General features: G+C 37.5%; 1 protein-coding gene across 1 annotated transcript in view; it reads right to left on the bottom strand.

The window, feature by feature from the left end:
- Positions 1 to 306: 306 nt before the first annotated feature.
- LOC150083207 (tRNA (34-2'-O)-methyltransferase regulator WDR6) overlaps positions 307 to 21,118 on the bottom strand; it is a 760,490-nt gene continuing 739,678 nt past the window's right edge. Inside the window, exon 24 of the mRNA XM_090378434.1 lies at positions 307 to 406. Within this exon, the coding sequence (XP_090234560.1) occupies positions 307 to 406 (100 nt within the window). The remainder of the gene's footprint in view (positions 407 to 21,118) is intronic.

The raw sequence follows: 21,118 nt of genomic DNA, 5'->3' as shown, positions 1-21,118 counted from the left end.
TAATCTGATTCATGTTACCATGATGAGATACAACACTTTATACATGAGAATTAAATGATCAGAAAGAAAAAGAGGTTCAATTGATTCTTCCTTTTCTAAGATTTAATTCCAATTTGACTAAAATAATTTTTTGTACACAATTTATTACAGTAATAAGTTTATTACATTTTTAGCTAAGAAAAGATGAATGAAATGTTTGGAATTTAACAATTTCAATATGAAACCTTCATATCCATCATTTTTGTGCATTCTTGTGAAAAACATGTTTGAAAATTAAGTGCACATTTGCACATTATCCAAACAATACTATATTTCTTCCTGTTTAATCCCAGTACCACTTTCTTCCTGTAAATGAATTACTTCAAGACCTTCTCCACAAACAAGTATTGTCCACTGCTTTTCTGTCCTAAAAGAAAAATATGAAAATAATTTTGTTCTGGTTTAATCATTTATATACATGTATGCATAATGACCTCATATTAAATTATTTTAAATCATATAACTTATAATTTATAAATGGAAACTGCCATTTAATGTTAACTTATATAATCTTAAATGAATATATATATTTAAGAGTATGCTAACTCTCTCTCCCATTTTCTTCTTTTTGGCAACAAATATCATTCTTAGGGTATCAACAATGTCTGCAGCTGTTTTATGGTTAAGACACCCTTTCTTTAAGATAAGGAAAATCTCAAATATACACTCTGAACTATCCTCATAGCTTTTGGGACTTAGACCATGTAAAAAGTGCATATTTGTATGTATGCATACGTGTGCAGTGTGTGTGTGGGGGGGGGGGGGATTCAATTTGGAAAAACAAAATTGAGATTATTAATAATCTCAATTTATTGAATATTTTCTTGAAGCAGTGTATCTATTTTTCAGACTTTTAAATTTTGAATTTAAAAAAAAAAAAAAAAAAAATCTTCTAAGCCTCTAGATCAGTGGTTTCCAAACTTGTGGTTACTTGGATATTTTTGAGGGTTGCAGGAAGGTCTCAGGGGAAAAAAAATATTTTTAGTTAAAAATGGGTAGTGAAATATTCAGCAAGTAGCAAGAAAAGTTGGTCTTTTATTTACTCACCTAAAATTTGGTAAGTAAACTACATGGTGGGTTTACTCTCAATTTATATGTAGTAACCAAACTTGCCTGTTAGACAGGCCCTATTTAAAGTGGGTGGTTAGATCCTCTCCAGTGCAAGTGCAATGTAATCGCCTGTCAGTTGGCTTTTTGTTATGTATGCAAAGTGCGTCACGAGTTCTATTTAACAAACAACTAGTTGCAGATAAACTTCCAGTGTTCTCAAAAGACGTAAGTATGTATTAAATTATTTGTTTTAATGTATATAATTGGGCAAATTTTCCTAGGAAGTTAAAATTAACAATGCATTTTTTTTTTTTTTTTTATGTAAACCCCAAACACGAGAGGTATTAGAACCTATAGTACTTAGTACCGTGCTTGGGTTGGAGATTGAGAAGACGAAAGAAGATATTTGTTGACATTGGACTTGAACTTCTGTAGACTGTAATTTTCAGGAAATACGTATGAAGGAAGGTTGTTCCAGAAAACGGCATTTGAATGAATAAACGAGGAAGATGAAAAATTGGTTCTGTGAGACAATGGATGGAGTTGTCAGCAAATGGATGTTGGCGGCACGTGTTCGGACTGTTTTGAAAGAGAGAGCGAGAGAGAACGGGAATTATAGAAGCCAATTCAGAAGAACAGTACCCATGGAAGTATTTGTAGAAGAGGCATGCAGCAGAAACAGTACGTCTATGAGACAGCAAGTGAAGAGACTCTGTTAGAGATGAATCATTAATTAACCTAACTGCCCTCTTCTGAACTGAATCAAGAAGCCTGAGAGAGGTTTTGGGGGCACCGCCCCAGATGTGGGAACAATATTCCATGGCAGGGTGGATTTGCAATTTATACAGAGTGAGCAGCTGTTTGGAAGAAAAGTAATGCCGAGAGCGAAAGAGAAGACCAAGTTTTTTAGATGCAGAGGAAGCAATATTTGTAATGTGTTTGTGCCAAGAGAGAGAGATTAGAAGTCAGGGTAATCCCCAAAAGAGATATCATTTTGCCTAGAAATCGGTGTGTCACTAAAGATAAGCATAGGAGCAGAACAATCCTTTTTGTGAGATATAAGACAAGACTGAGTTTTAGAAGAGTTGAAATCGACTAAGTTGTCTTTGCCCCACTGGAGAATTACTTGAGATCGGCATTTAAGGAATTGGTAGCAGATTTTCAAGAAGTTGAAGCTGATTGAGCAGAACAAGGTTTCTCAAAATGAAAAGTGGAATGCAATGTGCTATCATCGGCAAAACTATGGATAGGATTTCCAGTCAATGGAAGAAGGTCATTAATATACAAGAGAAAAAGAGTGGGGGAAAGAACTCAACCTTGGGGGACACCGGCATTAGTGGAGAAGTTAGAAGACAGAGAGCCATCTACCATCACCCTCAGTGAGCGATCAGAGAGAAAACTGGATAACCAATTACTAAAAACAGTTGGTAAACCATAAGATGGAAGCTTGTTTAGAAGACCTTTATGCCAAACACGATCGAAAGCCTTTGAGATGTCAACAGCAACTACTTGTGTTTCACCGAACCTTTCCATTGAATTAGTCCATAAATGGGTAACATAATCAATTAACCGCCAACTCTTACAGTTTAAGAGTTGGCGGTTAATTGATTTCTCAATTACTTTAGAAAGAGTAGAAGTAATTGAAGTAATTTTAGTAACTGGCTGGATATGAGCAAATTTCCAAGCAGAATTAGAATTCCATAAATGGGTAACATAAGCCAGAATATCACCAGTGAATCGACACTGACGGAATCCATACTGGCGATCGTTGATGAGATGGAAGGTTTCTAGGTAGTTTAAGAGTTGGCGGTTAATTGATTTCTCCATTACTTTAGAAAGAGTAGAAGTAATTGCAATGGGACGATAATTGGATGGGAGGGATTTGTCACCCTTTTTAGGAACTGGCTGGATATGAGCAAATTTCCAAGCAGAAGGAAAAACACCTTTGGAATAAGAAAGTGAAAAAAGGCGGCAAAGAATAGGAGTAAGTTCAGGAGCACAGGTTTTGAGAACAAGTGGAGAAATAAATTTATAATATTTAGATCGGAGTGTAATCCATCATACCATTTCCACTGCAAAAAATAATATCAATAACCCCATAAAACACATCAAAAATAGTAAACCACTTCTTGTCCTTCCTTATCATAGTAATCTTGCAGGACAATTTCGGCGACTATTTGCAGGTACAGACATCATTCTTATTTTTTCCACATAACAAACTCGGATCACTTTTCAACAAATATAAAGAAACAGATAAATATCCAATAAGCGAAATGAATAATATTATTTATTTAATAAAATGTCAACACAATTGTAACGCCTGTTACATTAGTAGTACCACAACCAAATTCGGTTCAACCCAATCATCCAATACCAGAGCATACTACCACTACAATAGCTTCAGAACTGGACAATCTAGCACTGAACTTACTTTGCATGCCCACTCCAACAACCATACTCCCTTAGTTGACTCAGCTATTATCATATTAAAATTAAAAAACAGTTACAAAATTTTACAATTCGAAGCCCTCATTATAGAATGGTTTCGTCACCACTCCAATCTAAATATTATAAATGCGAAACTCCCCTTCAATCTTTCTCCGGTTTGGAATCTCACCAATCTGTGATTCCCGCAAGTAACAAAGTGAATCACGGGATTACAAAATTCTTCTTAAATACAGTACGCGTTCCCTTTTCATTTAACTTTGCCAACTGAAGACGTTTTTTAACGAAAGTCCTTCGTTACGACTTTTGGCTTATCCACTATTTACAGATTCCCAATTTAACCTAATTTAATGACAATCAAGGACGAAGTTGGTGCACTTCTACTTCCTTGCGCATAATTTAATCCCGTTTCCATCATAATTACTATTTACCCACCCCTTAATTTAAGAACCAATCACCTTAAAGCAAGTCACCCCTTGCCATTCAAACCATAACAACTGCAGATCGATCAAGGTGAGTCTGAAAAATTAAGCCCTTGCTATTTTTTGAATTTAGTCCAATAAAACAGTACTTTAATTCATACTATAACTTCAAAGTGTCCAATTATTAGATTTCCTTAATGCATAAAATAACCTAATCTGCACAATCTATCTAATTTTCATTCCAATGCCTTTGAACATGCCAGATAGTAAGATACGATTTTCACAAATACTTATCAAGCATTTCATTAATAAATTTCATATCACCTTTCTACAGAAATGCCAAAATTACAATGTGATTCCGAAATTCGCCCATATATTTCCAAATTAAATCTACAAAAAATACCCATGCGTCAAACTTCCATCACCATCATACGAGATGAACTACAGAAAAGATTTAATAAGAAATATCAGCTGCAACACCAGATACATTATTTAAAATTTAAACTTAAGAGAAACATGCAACCTAATACCTGGATCGAATTCACAAACCTCAACAATATACGTATTAATGCAGCCCTTAAAGAGGTTGAACTAAGATATTCTAAAAAATGGATCACACTTACCCAGGAAACAAAAATAACGGCTCCACAAATTTCCACAGTTAACATTTCTTCTAAAACGTTTACTCCTACCGAACTCACAAGTTTAGAACATGGATTCAATGTTGTGATAAAAAGCCATCAATATCCCATAAAAGAAAGTATTATTGAACTTCCAACAAAACTCGAACATCACCCCGACAAATGGCGCATTTTACATCAGACTAACATTATTATTAACTCAAAACTCCCCTTCCAATCTAATATATCCAAACAACAACTCAATGATATTCATAAACTAAGTAAAATCCCTGACATTATTATCCAAAAAACAGACAAAGGACATACCATAGTAATTTTAGATAAAGCCACTTAGAAAAAAATGGAACAAATTCTAGCAGACCAAGACACCTATATAATTAATAATTCCTATAATATATCCAAATTAAAAAAACAAGCTTGACATTATCCTTAGAAAACTCTGGTCTAATAAAGAAATCACCCTACATACCTTACAGCAGATTGGTATACGAAGCAATGTTCTCCCCCATATGTTTGGAATTACCAAACTACATAAACCAGGCCACCCCTTAAGACCAATTATTTCTTTTAGTAAATCCGCCTTCGCAAACCTATCCTCATTTCTAGTAAGAGTCATATCTCCACTCACCAGGTTTTCCAAATTTAAAATCAGTAATACCAAACAAGCCTTTGAGAAAATTAAAACCACCATAATTGCTGACGATGATATTCTAGCATCGTCTGATGTCATTTCACTATACACCAATGTACATATATCTTTCACCTTACAAGCCCTTCGTGGATATTTAACTTCTGACAATAGTCTCATTAATCGCACCTCCCTTTCTATAAACAATATTTTAGAACTCGCCTCTCTACTATTAGACGCCAGGCATTTCAGATTTCACAATCAGATCTTCCAACAAATATTCGGGTTACCCATGGGCTTAGGCATCTCTGCTCCCCTTTCCGAAATTTACTTAGCCACAGTTGAAAATAAAATCCGACAACCTTACCCTTCCGAGATAAAGTGATACATGAGGTACGACGATGTACTTTTAATAGGAAACAAAACTATAATTGATAATCTTTTTACAAAATTCAATTCAATTCACAACAGACTTAAATACACACTCGAAATAGAAACCAATAAGCAAATTAATTTTCTCAATCTCACAATATATAAATCAGGTACTAAACTAGGAACTAAGATCTATAGAAAACATACACACACACACACACACACACAAGGAAATTCCTACATTTCACATCACATCAACCTTTCAACATAAAAAAAATCCGTTCTCTATAACCAAATCTACAACACCATTAAATTCAGCAACTCACAAGGCGACCTATCCAATGAGTTACAATATCTCACAAAAAAATTCATAGCCAGAAATTACCCTCCAAAATTAATCCAACATACCATTTCCATCGCAAAAAATAATATCAATAACCCCCATAAAACACATCAAAAACAGTAAAACACGTCTTGTCCTTCTTTATCATAGTAATCTTGCAGGACAATTTTGGCGATTATTTGCAGGTACAGACATCACTCTTATTTTTTTCACTTATAACAAACTTGGATCACTTTTCAATAAATATAAAGAAACAGATAAATATCCCACAAGCAAAATGAATAATATTATTTATTTAATAAAATGTCAACACAATTGTAACGCCTGTTACATTGGTAGTACCACAACCAAATTCGGTTCAACCCAATCATCCAATACCAGAGCATACTACCACTACAATAGCTTCAGAACTGGACAATCTAGCACTGAACTTACTTTGCATGCCCACTCCAACAACCATACTCCCTTAGTTGACTCAGCTATTATCATATTAAAATTAAAAAACAGTTACAAAATTTTACAATTCGAAGCCCTCATTATAGAATGGTTTCGTCATCACTCCGATCTAAATATTATAAATGCGAAACTCCCCTTCAATCTTTCTCCGGTTTGGAATCTCACCAATCTGTGATTCCCGCAAGTAACAAAGTGAATCACGGGATTACACAATTCTTCTTAAATACAGTACGCGTTCCCTTTTCATTTAACTTGCCAAATGAAGATGTTTTTTAACGAAAGTCCTTTGTTATGACTTTTGGCTTATCCACTATTCAGAGATTCCCAATTTAACCCAATTTAATGACAACCAAGGACGGAGTTGGTGCACTTCTACTTCTTTGCGCATGTTTTAATCCCGTTTCCATCATAATTACTATTTACCCACCCATTAATTTAAGAACCAATCACCTTAAAGCAAGTCACCCCTTGCCATTCAAACCATAACAATTGCAGATCGATCAAGGTGAGTACTGAAAAATTAAGCCCTTGCTATTTTTTGAATTTAGTCCAATAAAACAGTACAGGCATACCTCGAATAACGAATAGGATGCGTTCCACGAAATTACTTCGTTAAGCGAAACTTCGTTTTCAGAGGTAAAAATACTATGGCCAGAATAGGGATACGTTCCTACGTAAAGAAAATGAAAAGCTTTTTTTTTCGAACAAAGAAAAGTTTTATTAAATAAACATTCAACTTACATACAAAGTGAAATCACATTTTAAAATATGAGTCTAAAGTTGCTTATGCTTTTTTTCTCTTTCATTTAACAATTGCCTATACGGAGTTATTGCATTTAACACTGATCGCTTAACAATAAAACTTCTTCCTAAATCAGGATCATTTTCACTAAAAAAATTTAAACGTTTTCAATGTCATTTAAGCAGCTTTTTAAATCTTTGTTTGTTAACACTTTTTCGGCAGGAACTTCTTTAACTTCGTCTTCATTATCTTTGTCTTCATTGCTAACAAGGTTTTCTAAATCTTCCACTGAAAAACCATCATCTTCTGCATTCAATAAATTTCTAACATCCTCTTCATCGACATTTTCGAAACCTATTGATTGAGCCATCTGGATAACTTCATTTCTAATTTCTTGGATGTTATTTTCTTCTTCTAGTACAACTTCTGGCCATATTTTGCGCCAAACTCCATTTAAGCATTTCTTAGTGACTTCTTTCCAAGAACTATCAATGTTTTCAATTGCCTTTTTAATGGTGTAGTTTTTCCAAAACGTTTTAACTGTCATTTCCTCTTTATCCTCTAGTTCAGTTAAATTGCTTAATGTTCGACACAGATAATAAGCTTTAAATGATGCTATCACTCCCTGATCCAATGGTTGAATCAGAGAAGTTGTGTTTGCTGGAAGAAACACAACTTTGACAGGAATGCATGTGTCCAACGTGTTAAGATCAGTAGGATGTCCCGGAGCATTGGCTAACAACAAAAGAGCTTTTTCTTCAAAGTTGTTTTTTTGACAATACCGTTTTACTTCAGGACAAAAGTGGTTAACAAACCAATCAGTAAATAATACTTGGTAACCCACGCTTTTCTATTTGCTTTCCATATTACAGGTAAATTCATTTTTATGTTACCTTTTAACGCCCTCGGATTTTCTGAATGGTAAACTAATAACAATTTTAATTTATAATCGCCAGAGGCATTTGATCGAAAGGGTAACATTAAACGGTCTTTAGCTGCTTTGAACCCAGCAGCTGGTTTTTCTTCAATAGAAATGAAACTTTTTGTTGGTAGCCGTTTCCAGAACAAACCGCTTTCGTGAACACTGAACATCAAATTTGGTGGAAAATTTTCACGTTCAATTATTTCCTTTAGTTTTTCTGAAAACTTATTTGCGGCTTCTCCTGTTAATTTTACACTATGAACCCTGGCCCGTTTTTTAAATTTCTCGAACCAACCACGAGAAGCCCAAAAGGTTTCCGTAATTTCGTCAGTTTGTTTAGATTTCAGGTGATTAAACTGGAATATTTTTTTTATGTTAAATGGGGCTTGAAATTGCGGACTTCGTTATATCGAAGCTTCGTTATCAGAGGTAACGTTAACCGAGGTATGCCTGTACTTTAATTCATACTATAACTTCAAAGTGTCCAATTATTAGATTTCCTTAAAGCATAAAATACACTAACTTGCACCGTCTATCTAATTTTCATCCCAATGCCTTTGAACGTGCCAGATAGTAAGATACGATCAAGGTGAGTACTGAAAAATTAAGCCCTTGCTATTTTTTGAATTTAGACTAACTGATCTGTAATTACTCGTGTCACCCTTCGATCCCCCTGCCTTTGTTAATTGGGGATACATTTCACATCTCGAGTCCATGGGGACCTCTCTTGAGTCCAAGGATCCTCTCATAATTATGGCTAAGGGTTTGCTTAGTTGCTTTGCTGCCTCCTTTAATGTAACTGGATAGATCCCATCCACCCCAGGTGCCTTTCTTATGTTTACCTTCAACAATTTCTCCTCCACTTTGTTCTCAGTTATTACAAAATCATTAAGCAAGCACCCTGCTACAATTTGATAACCTTCTGCCATTTTCAAACCTTAATAACTCCTCATGTGTGAATGTAGATGCAAAATACTCATTCAGTTTGTTTACTCTCTGAGCAGGATCATCAACAATTGAACCATAGATATCAAGTGGACCAATCAGATTCATCCCCTTCCTTTTAGAGTTTATATCAGTAAAGAAATCCTTGCTGTTTTTCTTAGCATCTTTTGCCAACGATTTCTCGTAATCTGCTTTCGCCTGCCTAACCTCCTTTGTGACCTCATTACAGACTAGCTTATATCTGCCATAGGCTTCTGAGTCGCTTGATAATTTATATGCATGCCATGCATTTTTCTTCTCTGTTACAAGTCTCATTAGTTCATTTGATAATCATTTAGGCCTAAACCTTGAACAATATTTCTTAATAGGTATGAAACTTTTAGTAGCATCCACGATTAATTCCTTGAATGCTTCCCACTTAGAATTTACTGTTAGTAACATTGTCAGTTGATCCCACTGTACAGAATTTAAAAACTGTCTGAGACCACTGTACTCACCTTTACGGAAGCAAAATCCCTTTCCTTTACCCCTGATGGTAATTATATCTTTAAGTAAATCCCACATCAGTACACTGTGATCACTGACACCTAATTGTTCTTTTATCTGCAAATTCTTAATACACGAATGATCACTGCTGATAACCAGATCAAGAGTATTACTCTCTCTCTGGTTGCCTCTCGAACATGCTGCTGCTGCAGAAAACAATCATTCAATAAATCCACAAAAGTGTTACTAGTGTGTGAGTGACCAACCCACAAGTTCCAGTCAATATCTGGGAAGTTAAAATGCCCCATTATAAGACATTCTGATTTACTAGCCCACTCTATTTCTCTGTACAATTGTTCATTGTACTCATTCGAGTCATTAGGCCTATAACACACTCCTACTCTTATTTTTGCTTTCGTAGTGCTTATGTCACACCAAACTCACTCAACAGTTCACTGTTCATCTATATCAACTGGATGCACTTCTTTTGATTTTATGTTTTTCTTAATTGACAGCATAACACCTCCTCCCTTCCTATCCTGTCTATCCTTTCTGTACACATTGTACTCCCCAAATTCCAGTTCTGCATTCCTTATATCTGTGTGACACCATGTCTCTGCTATGCCAACAATATGCGCCTTTGATGTCTTGACCAACACGTCAAATTCTTCAAATTTATTTACTATACTTCTAGCATTGGTATACATGATGTTTTTGTTGTTTTTTGGTGCAAGGGCTACTTAGGCCATATTGCACCTATCACTGTTATGAATGTTACATATGCATGGTGATTGTGATGGCACTACTCAAAAACGATCATATAATTTGATCTTTTTCGTAAAGTGAAAGAACTCCAGCAGATTAGCGTCGTTACCTATGATGTGGTAGAGTGTCAAGGGTTCTTTAAGGTTTGGGAGAAAGCTAAAAGAGACTTGGCGGGCAGTGGTGTATAAAGTACACTCAATAAGAATATGCTTCATTGTGAGTGGACAGTTGCACTGTGTGCATTGTGGAGGATCATTACCTGTGAGGAGATAAAGGTGGGTAAGGTGACTTGGAGTTACTGAAGATGCATCAGTTTGGATTTTATGAGCTTTATTAAAGGATGTGTTTGAGAAGAATTGTTCTGTAAAGCTATAATCGCACTCTAGGAGTCTGTATATATCATGCTTTTATGGATGGACAGATGGAGAATATTTTCTACTGCAAGTTTGATGGCATATAATTCAGCTGTATAGCTGCTGCATTCATTGGGAAGTGATATGGAAAAGGTTTTATGAGGGAAAACGGCTCATGCACCCACTCCACTCTCAGATTTTGATCCATCGGTGTATATTTTTGAAAAATACAGATAATTTTGTGTGTGGGCAATATGGAGTTGTTGTATATTAACATTTGCAAGAGAGTGTTTTCCCCAGTTTAGAAAATAACTGTCACAGAGTGGTTTAATAGACGTCAATGGGGGATCTGTACTACTTAAATCTTGAAAAACTTTATCAGGATGTATATTCCAAGTTTGCGATAATGCTTGAGCTCTGAGAGCAAAAGGCTGGATTGCCCTAAGTTTATTTCTATAAAATGTTGTGGACTGTGGGTCATTAAGTATTGGCCTAATTGGGATGGGTAGGTAGACTTTGGATTTTAGTTGTATAGTTAAGAAGTAACATCTTTCTCCTGAGGCTTAGAGGAAGATCATGAGCATCAATATAAAGACTTTGAACTGGTGAAGTTCTATAAGCGCCTATAGAAATCCTCAGGGCAGAGTGTTGAATTGGTGCAAGTCGCGCTAGCACGCTCTCCCTAGCATAATCATACACCGGGGCACCGTAGTCAAGGCGAGATCTGATTAGGGCTCTATACAAATGAAGTAAGTAACATGTACCGATCTGCACCCCGTGATATACAAGAAATGACTCTATGTTCATTTTTTTCTGGCAAGACGTCTTTAGATGTTTAACGTGCTCTATGAAGTTCAACTTACTATCGAAAGTCAGACCAAGCAGACGAATGCTGTTCACAACTGAGATAGGCTGGTTTGTTAAGTGTACCTTTGGGTCTGGATGTATCTTCCGTTTGTTACAAAAGTGAACTACTTTAGGTTTTGAACAAGAGAGTCGATACCCATTCTGTGCCATCCATAACTGAATATTATTAATTGAAATTTGGAGCTGCCGTTCAATGAAAATCATGTTTTGAGAACTGCAAGAAAAAGTGAGATCATCGGCATAGAGGTATGAATTCACAGTACTGGGCATATTTTTAGTCATGTGATTTATTCTTATTGCAAATAAGGTGGCACCGAGCCTTGTGGGACCCCTTCTTCTTGTATATATGTTTGGGAGAGAACTTGTCGGTATCGGACTTGAAAGGATTGTGCTGAAGGAAGTTCAATATGAATTATGGTAAGTGGCCTCTCAGGTTAAGGGAATGCAGATCTCTCAGGATACCAAAACGCCATGTGGTGTGGAAGGCTTTTTCTACATCAAGGCATACCATGACGAGATGCTCATTTCGAATGAATGCATTCCTGATGTTTGTTTCTGCTTTGACCATGAGATCCAGGGCTGATCAATTTTTCCTGAAACCAAATTGATTGTCAGAAATTATATTTTTAGAGTCAAGAAACCAAGTAAGTCGACGGTGAATTATTTTTTCCAGGGTTTTACTTAAGCAGCTGGTGAGAGAAATAGGTCTATAGTTTTCAGGAATGGAATGATCTTTTCCTGGTTTGGGAATTGCTATTATATAGGAGTGATGCCAGGAACTGGGGAAACAATGTTCAAGAAAGATGCGATTGAAAAACGTGAGCAGTGAAGAGACCGATTCTTTATCTAAGTGTTGGAGCATTATGTAGTATATTCCATCGGGGCTTGCAGCACAGTGTTTTGAGGTGGATATGTCTTCTTGAAGTTCAAGCATTGTAAGCGGCTGATTATAGGGTAAACAACATTTACTCATAGGTCTGAAGTTCAGTTTGGACTTTTCAGCTAATACTTTGATCTCCTGGAATGATAGATCATATGCTGTTGAGGCAGATAACTGTGAAAAAACGGTCTCCCTAGGGCATTCGCTATATCTGTAGGAGAAGAAAGATCCTGCCCATTCCAGTTGAGAAGTGGGGAGGATAATAGGGGAACTTTGCCTTTTAGTTGTTTTATTTTCTGCATATTATTCTTGAATCAGTATTTTTATTAATCGAGCTCGCAAACTGAATCCAAGATTCTCTTTTAGCTTTCTTCCTAATGTGATGGGCCTTGGCTCTGAGTCTCTTGTAGTTCATAAGATTGGCAGTGGTGGGGTGTTTTCGAAACAGATTCCATGCTCGGTTTTTTTCTTTTTTTCCACCTTTGCACTCTTCGTTCCACCAATAGTTTATGGTTCTATGGGTTGTTGGCTGTGATTGTGGAATTGCAGTGCATGCAGCAGTCAGTATTTGTCTCATGATGTGATCAGTAGCTGTGTCAATAGGACAGGTTTCGATGATCTGTTCATCAAAGGACACTTGGGAAGTGAATTTTGCCCAATCTGCTCTGTGAAATTTCCATTTTATGTAGTTTTGGGAAATTATGGAATGTCCTGTTTGAATCTTATATATTAGCGGAAAGTGATCACTATTTAGCGGGTTATCGAGGGCCGTCCACTCAATACTAGGGAAGAGGATCGGAGAGCATATGGAAAGGTCTATTGCAGAAGTTCTACCCGTAGAGAGATGGATGTAAGTTGGCAAGCTAGTATTTAGTATAGTCAGATTTTCTGTCTGTCAGCAAGCTGTTCGATAAGTTGTCCTCGTCCATCTGCATTGGGAGAACCCCACAATGGATGGTGTCCATTGAAGTCGCCCAATAAACAGATGGGGGTTGTCAACTGCTGAATAAGATCTTCCAGTTCATGGATGGTATAGGAGTGATTGGGTGATAGGTAGATAGAGAGAATTGTCAAAGTAATACCAATCACAATACGTGTTGCAACAGCTTCAATGGAAGCTTGTAAAGGAATGAATCTGCAAGGTACTTGTGAGTCTATGAGTATGGCTACCCCTCCGTGAGCATTATTTGTGGCAGTTCTGTCTTTTCTAAAGAGTGCATAATTTTTAACTAAGAGTGACACATGCCGTGTTAAATTTGTCTCTTGTAGGCAGATGCCTACGGGATGGTAACGATCAATTAACTCTTGGATATCATCAATGTTACTGCAAATTCCTCTACAGTTCCACTGTATGATTTGGTGCATTATTTGGTTTTGTTACTTGAGGAAGATTCTGAGTCTTTTTTATTCCCAGGCTGTTTGTGGTGATTGAGTTTTATTTTCTCTCTTCTTGGAAAGGTTGGGTGTCCAGTATCCATGACATCTTCTGCATGAAGGTCTAGGATAGGTTCATTTGGGTTAGTATTGTTATCAATGTCCATATTTACTGAAGTGATATTGTTTGTCTTCCTGTTTGGAACAGAGTCGGTTTTTGATTTTGAAATATCTGATGGTCTACGTGGGGTAGCTGGTGGGACTGTGACAGGGGTGTTGCTCTTTTGGAGTCTGTTTCATCGATGGTGACAGTATAGATCGAGCCCAATCTGCAATCGATATGGTTGGGGGAACTGATACTTCAGTTTGTGTTGCTGTTGTTTGATATTTTTGCATTGCTGCTGCATATGTGTCCTTAGGTGCATTAAGCATAATTTGCTTTCTTGCCTCTTGGTATGTGACTTTTCGTTCTACCCTGTACTTCTGGATTTTTTTTTTTCAGTTTTCCAGAGGTCGCATGATTTGGAGTAGGCTGGATGCGCGCCTTTGCAATTCAGACATTGCGGTGTTTCGGCGTCACAGTCTGTTTGCGAATGTTCTTTTGACCCACAGTTTAGACAGACTAGATCTCCTTGACAAGCCATTTGCACATGACCAAATTTTTGGCACTTGTAGCATCTTATAGGATTCGGGATAAAGGGTCGTACTCTCGGCAGTTGAGATAGCCGGCTTTGACACTGGATGGTAAGATAGGTGTTCCAAATGTCAGGATGATGTTGTGGGTGGGAACAAGTTCTCCATCTTTCCTGATCATGATGCGTTTCGCTTGTACCACTTTCTGATGTTTGAGTTCTTGGGCTAGTTCATCTTCTGTTACATTTATCAGATCCCATTCTGCAATTACTCCCTTGGAAGTATTTAACGTTGCATGAGGGGTGACTTGAATGGGTAGTCTGCCAAATATCGTTAGTTTCAACAGTCTCTCAGAATGTGGGGGCTCACATCTGGTGAGTATGGGCCTAGCACACCCAGGGTCCTGAGCTGGATATCACCATTCTTATCTTTCTTGGTGATTCCCTTCTATTCAGAATTTTCAGAATTTTTCAGACTATGTAAGATAAGGAATGATGGGCATTCCTGTTGGTCTGTGTCTGTACGCAGTCATTTGGACTTTGTTACATCGTGAGAAATTTCATGGTCAGCATTGTTGACGGTACTGGATGAGTGCCTAGGCTGCTCAAGCTCTGGCTACTTGTCATAGTCCATGTTAGGCTCCTTTTTGCCCTGGGAGGTTGACTTTCCCTCCCAAGTTTCCGGCCCCACCACGGGGAGGCAGGAGCAGTGCCGCAAGGAGGCAAGTGGTTAGATAAGTTAGTTGGTTAGTAAAATAAAGTAATATATGTAATGAAAAAGAAAGGTGAGTTTCCTTTCTTGTTCTTACTTGTGATTTTTCAAGTATAGAACTGAATTATAAATGAAATTCTAGTAAAAAACGATATAACTTAAAATGAACTTTTATCGTTGGAAAAGATCGCTATATATTCGCACTTTGAACGCTTGACCTCGAATTCGCTTGGCACCCGGGGCTGCAAGTATACATGTACCTATCCTTATTATTAGTTACCCTAACACATCCCACATACCCACCTGTTTCACGATGACTGCCATCAGTCCCTGAAACCCCCAACATCCCTCACTCCAGGTCGCTACTAATTCTAATAGAAGTTGTGCAAGAATCACCTTTACCTCGCCTGTCGCTACTTTTAACCTTTTAGTCTGTGAATCCCCCCCAAGCTAGTAGTTTTCCGACCCACCTAACACTGCCTCGATAGCATCAGCAAATATTCTTGCACCCTTTCTATTTAAGTGTATCCCATCCCTGAAGAAGCAGTCTCTCCTGTTAACAAGCACAGACCACGCTGAAAAAAATTCTACCCCTTGAGCCTTACACATTCCCTCCAGGACCGAATTGATTGATAAGGCTCTCATCATATACTCTCTCCTATTGTGTCTGCGCAAAATTGCAGACACTTTCAAATTTAACCCCAATTCACGACTTTTTTGCAACATTGACCTGTACTTGTTAAGTAAATCTGCAGATCTCTCACTCTTAATGTCATTGGTGCCAATGTGTACATGTACAACAATATCACCTTTTGTGCCTTTAAAAGATTATATATGCTTTACAACATCATCAACTTTTGCCCCTGACAGACATAACCTGGTCCTGTTCCATCTATCCTTTTTACACAATATATTCCCCATCTACCTGACAATAGAGTCACCAACAATAACTAATTCCTTTGGGACCAGCACATTCTGCCTTGGAGATTGCTGCTGTGTTGCCTGATGCCCAGGAGTGAGCTCTGGTGTTGAGTTGGGCAGCTGAGAGCTTGACGGGCCCCCTCATATTAATTCCTCGAGGGCATCTACCCTACACCTCAAGCTCTCATAGACGCCCAGTAGAACGCAGTTGATGCCTAATTTCTAGACACTCTCTGCACCTGGCACACAAAAAAACATCCTCCTTGGCTAGATCATGTTCTGTTCCAGAGAGTTCGGGAAATATTTCACAAGTTGCACATTTTTTTAGGCTGTGATGAGAATTGCCCTCCTCAGTTCTCCCCGAGTTACAGCACTCCTGCCATTTTGTGCCGTTGCTTTGTTGCTCTATTCTGGGGAATGATATTTTAAATTAATAAGATCAATAAATTTAATTAATTAATTGTGAATCCTACGCTATCTAATAGAATCCTAAACGCAGTGATGCGTATTACGCTGTATAATTATACGTTAGTGCTGTCTAGTTACCACAGATAAAAATTTGAATTCCCTACCACTCTATACAAAAACAATGGCTGCAAGATTCGAATGAAATAACGGTTTTACGTATATTAAGAAGTAATCTACAAAATCTCTTTATCTAAATTAAAAATAAAAATAACCAGCGTAACAATAACTATAAGACTACGTATAAAGTACAATATAAAATAACAATTAGGTAAATAAAAAGGCAAACACTTATCGCTTTTTCGGAGCCTGTAATTCACAGCTGTAATTTTTAAAGAGAGTCAGCGCCCTCTTTCTGTGGAGGACTAACTGACCTGGTGAGCAAGATTGGGGTACAGAGATGTGGTAAGTGAAATGTAATAAAATTACCTCATATTGACAGGATACAGACTGAAAAGAAGAACATTTCATGCTTAAAAAAAAAAAAAAAAAAAAAAAATGTTTTCTCTATTAACAATTGCATGAATGGATAACATTCATCCACCATAGTCATTTTAATGCAGTTAACGCAAGAAAGCAAGCTTATAAGTTTGTTCCAGCATCAGTCAAAAAAAAAAAAAAAAACCCTTCTCATTTCACCCATCCATTTTCTCCAAAATGTTTTTGTAGTTCTTCCTTGAATTTATTTAAGCTATCAACTTCCACAATGACAGATGGAAGTTTGTTCCAGCAGTCAACCACCCACTGGCTAAAGGCAAATTTCCATCTGCAACTATTATTTTTCTTCAATTTGAATTTGTGCCCCCTCAGGTGTCTAATCTGAGCAAGAGGAAGAATCCCATCAGCATTGAGCTTGCTCAAACCAGTTGGTTTGAGTACAGATGCTTTAGCATCTGAGTACTAGGAAGTAATTAAATTATTAGCATTAGTAGAGGCATATGAAAGAAGAAAGCAAGCTTATATAGCATCAGCCAAAAAAAAAAAAAAAAAAACCCTTCCCATTTCACCCATCCATATTAACTCCAAATATTTGTCTAGTTCTGCCTTGAATTTATTTAAGCTGTCAACTTCTACAACGACAAATGGAAGTTTGTTCCAGCAGTCCACCACCCACTGTCTAAAGGCAAATATCCGCACATCTATTCTACAACTGTCTTTTCTCAATTTGAATTTATATCCCCTCAGGCGACTAATCTGGGCAAGAGGAAGAATCCCATCAGCATCAAGCTTGCTCAAACCATTCAAAGCTCAATTTTGATGGTATTCTTCCTCTTCCCCAAATTAGTCGCCTGAGGGGAGAGCCCTGTCGATCAATTCATCCCTGGAAAGACTGTGCAAGGCTCAAGGGGTAGAATTTTTTTCAGCCTGGTCTGTACTTGTTAACAGGAGAGACTGCTTCTACAGGGATGGGATACACTTAATTAGAAAGGGTGCAAAAATATTTGCTGATGCTATCGAGGCATTGTTAGGTGGGACAGAAAACTGCTAGATTGGGAGGATACAAGGACTAATAGATTAACAGTAGCCACAGGCAGAGATGAAAGTGATTCTTGCACTGCTTCTATTGGAATGAGCCGCACCCTGGAAAATAAGATGCAGGATATTGCAGACACTGCTGGGAATCATTGGGGTATAAGTAAACACATGGGTTGTGTTAGGGTAGCTAAGAAAAAGAACAGGTGCATGTATACTTGCGTGTACACAAATGCTAGAAGTTTAGTAAATAAATTTGATGAATTTGAGGTATTGCTCAAAACATCAAAGGCAGATATTGTGGGGATTTCAGAGACGTGGTGTCACACAGATATAAGGAATGCAGAACTCGAATTCGGGGAGTACAATGTCTACAAAAGGGATAGACAGGATAGGAAGGGAGGAGGGGTTATGCTATTAGTTAAGAAATACATAAAATCCAAGGAAGTGAAGCCAGTCGACATTGCTGGACAGAGCAGTGTCGAGTCAGTTTGGTGTGACATAAGCATTGGGAGATCAAAATTGAGAGTAGGAGTGTGCTATAGGCCTAATGACTCTGATGAGTATAATAAGAAATTGTACAGGGAAATAGAGTGGGCCAGTAAATCAGAGAGTCTTATAATGGGGGATTTTAATTTCCCAGATATTGACTGGAATTTGGGGGCTGGTCACTCACACGCTAGCAAGGCTTTTGTGGATTTATTGGATGATTGTTTTCTACATCAGCATGTTCGGGAGGCAACTAGAGGGAGTAATACTCTTGATTTGATTATCAGTAGTGATTCTTCATGCATTAAGAATCTGCAGATAAATGAACCACTAGGTGGCAATGATCACAGTGTGCTGAAGTGGGATTTACTCAAAGAGGTAACTACCATTAGGGGTAAAGGGAAGGGTTATTTCTTTTGTAAAGGCAACTACAATGGACTGAGACAGTATTTAAATTCTATACAGTGGGACCAACTGATGATGATGTTACCAACAGCAAATTCAAAATGGGAAACATTCAAAGAACTTATCTTGGAAGCTACTAGGCTTTACATACCAACTAAGAAATATTGTTCAAGGTCTAGGCCAAAGTGGATGTCAGATGAACTAATGAGACATATGGCAGAGAAGAAAAATGCATGGGATACATACAAATTAACACGTGACACAGAAGCCTATGATAGATACAAGTTGATCTGTAACCAAGTTACAAAGGAGGTTAGGCAGGCGAAGGCAGATTACGAGAAATCTTTGGCAAGGGATGCAAAGAAAAACAGCAAAGAGTTCTTTACTTATGTAAACTCTAGAAGGAAGGGGATGAATCAGATTGGTCCACTTGATATCGATGGGTCAACTGTTGATGATCCTGCTCAGGTAGCTAACAAACTAAATGAATATTTTCAATCGACATTCACACAGTCACATGCAAATGTGACCCCAATTCACAAAGGAGGATCAAAAGGCGACACAAGTAATTATAGACCTGTTAGTTTAACTTCTGTTCCCGCAAAATTAATGGAGGCACTGGTTAAAGAAGCACTGCAGGATCATCTAGACAAGACTTCAGTTATAGCTCAGACACAGCATGGTTTTGTTAAGGGGAAGTCTTGCCTGACCAATTTGATTGGATACTATGATGCAGTCACAAAAGAACTGGATGCAGGGAATAAGTTTGATATTATATACTTGGATCTTAGAAAGGCTTTTGATATTGTTGCACATGGAAGACTGCTGCACAAATTGTAGCAGTGTGGCATTGGAGGCAAATTGCTGCTATGGATAAAGGGGTAGTTGAGGGGGAGAAGACAGAGAGTGGTAATCAATGGACACTGCTCATCGTGGACTAATGTTATTAGTGAAGCCCCTCAGGGTTCAGTATTGGGTCCATTATTGTTTTCTGTATTTATAAATGATATTGATGATGGTATATCAAGCTTAATGTCCAAGTTTGCAGACGATAGGAAAGTTGGGAGGGTTGTCAAGGACACCACTGACACTATGCTACTGCAACAGGATCTGGAAAGGTTGAGCAGATGGGCTGAGAGGTGGCAAATGAAGTTTAACATTGACAAATGTAAAGTACTACATATGGAAACAGCAACCCCAGAGCAACGTATCAACTCTGTGGTACTACACTGACAGTGGTAGAGAATGAAAGGGACCTGGGGGTGGTTGTGCAGGCAGATATGAAGTTTTCTGAGCAGTGCAGATGGGCTACAAGAGTAGCTTATGGTGTATTGTCGATGATATATAGCAATTTTTCTAGCAGGGATAAGGAGGTGATTATTTCCTTGTATAAGGCAATGGTCAGGCCACACCTAGAGTACTGCATACAGGTCTGGAGGCCTCATTTCAAGAAGGATGTAGAGATGCTGGAACGAGTACAGAGAAGGGCAACAAGATTGGTGAATGGAACAAAGGGATGCTCTTACGAAGAAAGGCTTAAATTTTGCAAATTACAGTGTCTGGAGACTAGGCACCAGCGAGGTGATCTGATAGAGGTGTATAAAGCCTTGAATGGTTTGAGCATGCTAATGCTGACGGGATTCTTCCTCTTGCTCAGAATAATCACCTGAGAGGGTATAAATTCAAATTGAGGAAAGACAGGTGTAGGATAGACGTGAGGAAATTTGCCTTTAGCCAGCGTGTGGTTGGTTGGTGGAACAGACTTCCATCCCTTGTCGTGGAGATTGATAGCCTGAATAAGTTTAAGGCTCAGCTTGACAGGTATTTCGAACGACCAGAGGGGTGAAGTGGAAGTGGTTATTTTTTATTTATTTATTTTTTATTTTTTTGGCTGATGCTGCTGCATAAGCTTGCTTTCTTGCATCAAATGCCTCTACTAATGCTAATGCTAAATTCAAATTGCGGAAAGACAGCATTGAGAAAAGAAAGTTATGCAACTTAAAGATAAAAATTTTTGTTAAAGGATATAATACATTCAAATTGCGGAAAGACAGCATTGAGGAAAGAAAGTTATGCAACTCAAAGATAAAAATTTTTGTTAAAGGATATAATACATTCAAATTGCAGAAAGACAGTATTGAGGAAAGAAAGTTGAAACTCAAAGATAAAAATTTATCGTTGAGTTGCATAAGATAAAAAAAATATTATTAATATATTTTTTTCCATATTAGTCTTAGCATTAGTAGAGGCATACGATGTAAGAAAGCAAGCTTATATAGCATCAGCCAAAA

Source organism: Mastigoproctus giganteus, chromosome 7 (genome assembly GCF_048544385.1).
Source record: "Mastigoproctus giganteus isolate SK-2022 chromosome 7, ASM4854438v1, whole genome shotgun sequence".
Lineage (NCBI taxonomy): Eukaryota > Metazoa > Arthropoda > Arachnida > Uropygi > Thelyphonidae > Mastigoproctus > Mastigoproctus giganteus.
The sequence above is the reverse complement of the archived record's forward strand: the minus strand, read 5'-3'. Positions and strand labels throughout refer to the sequence as shown.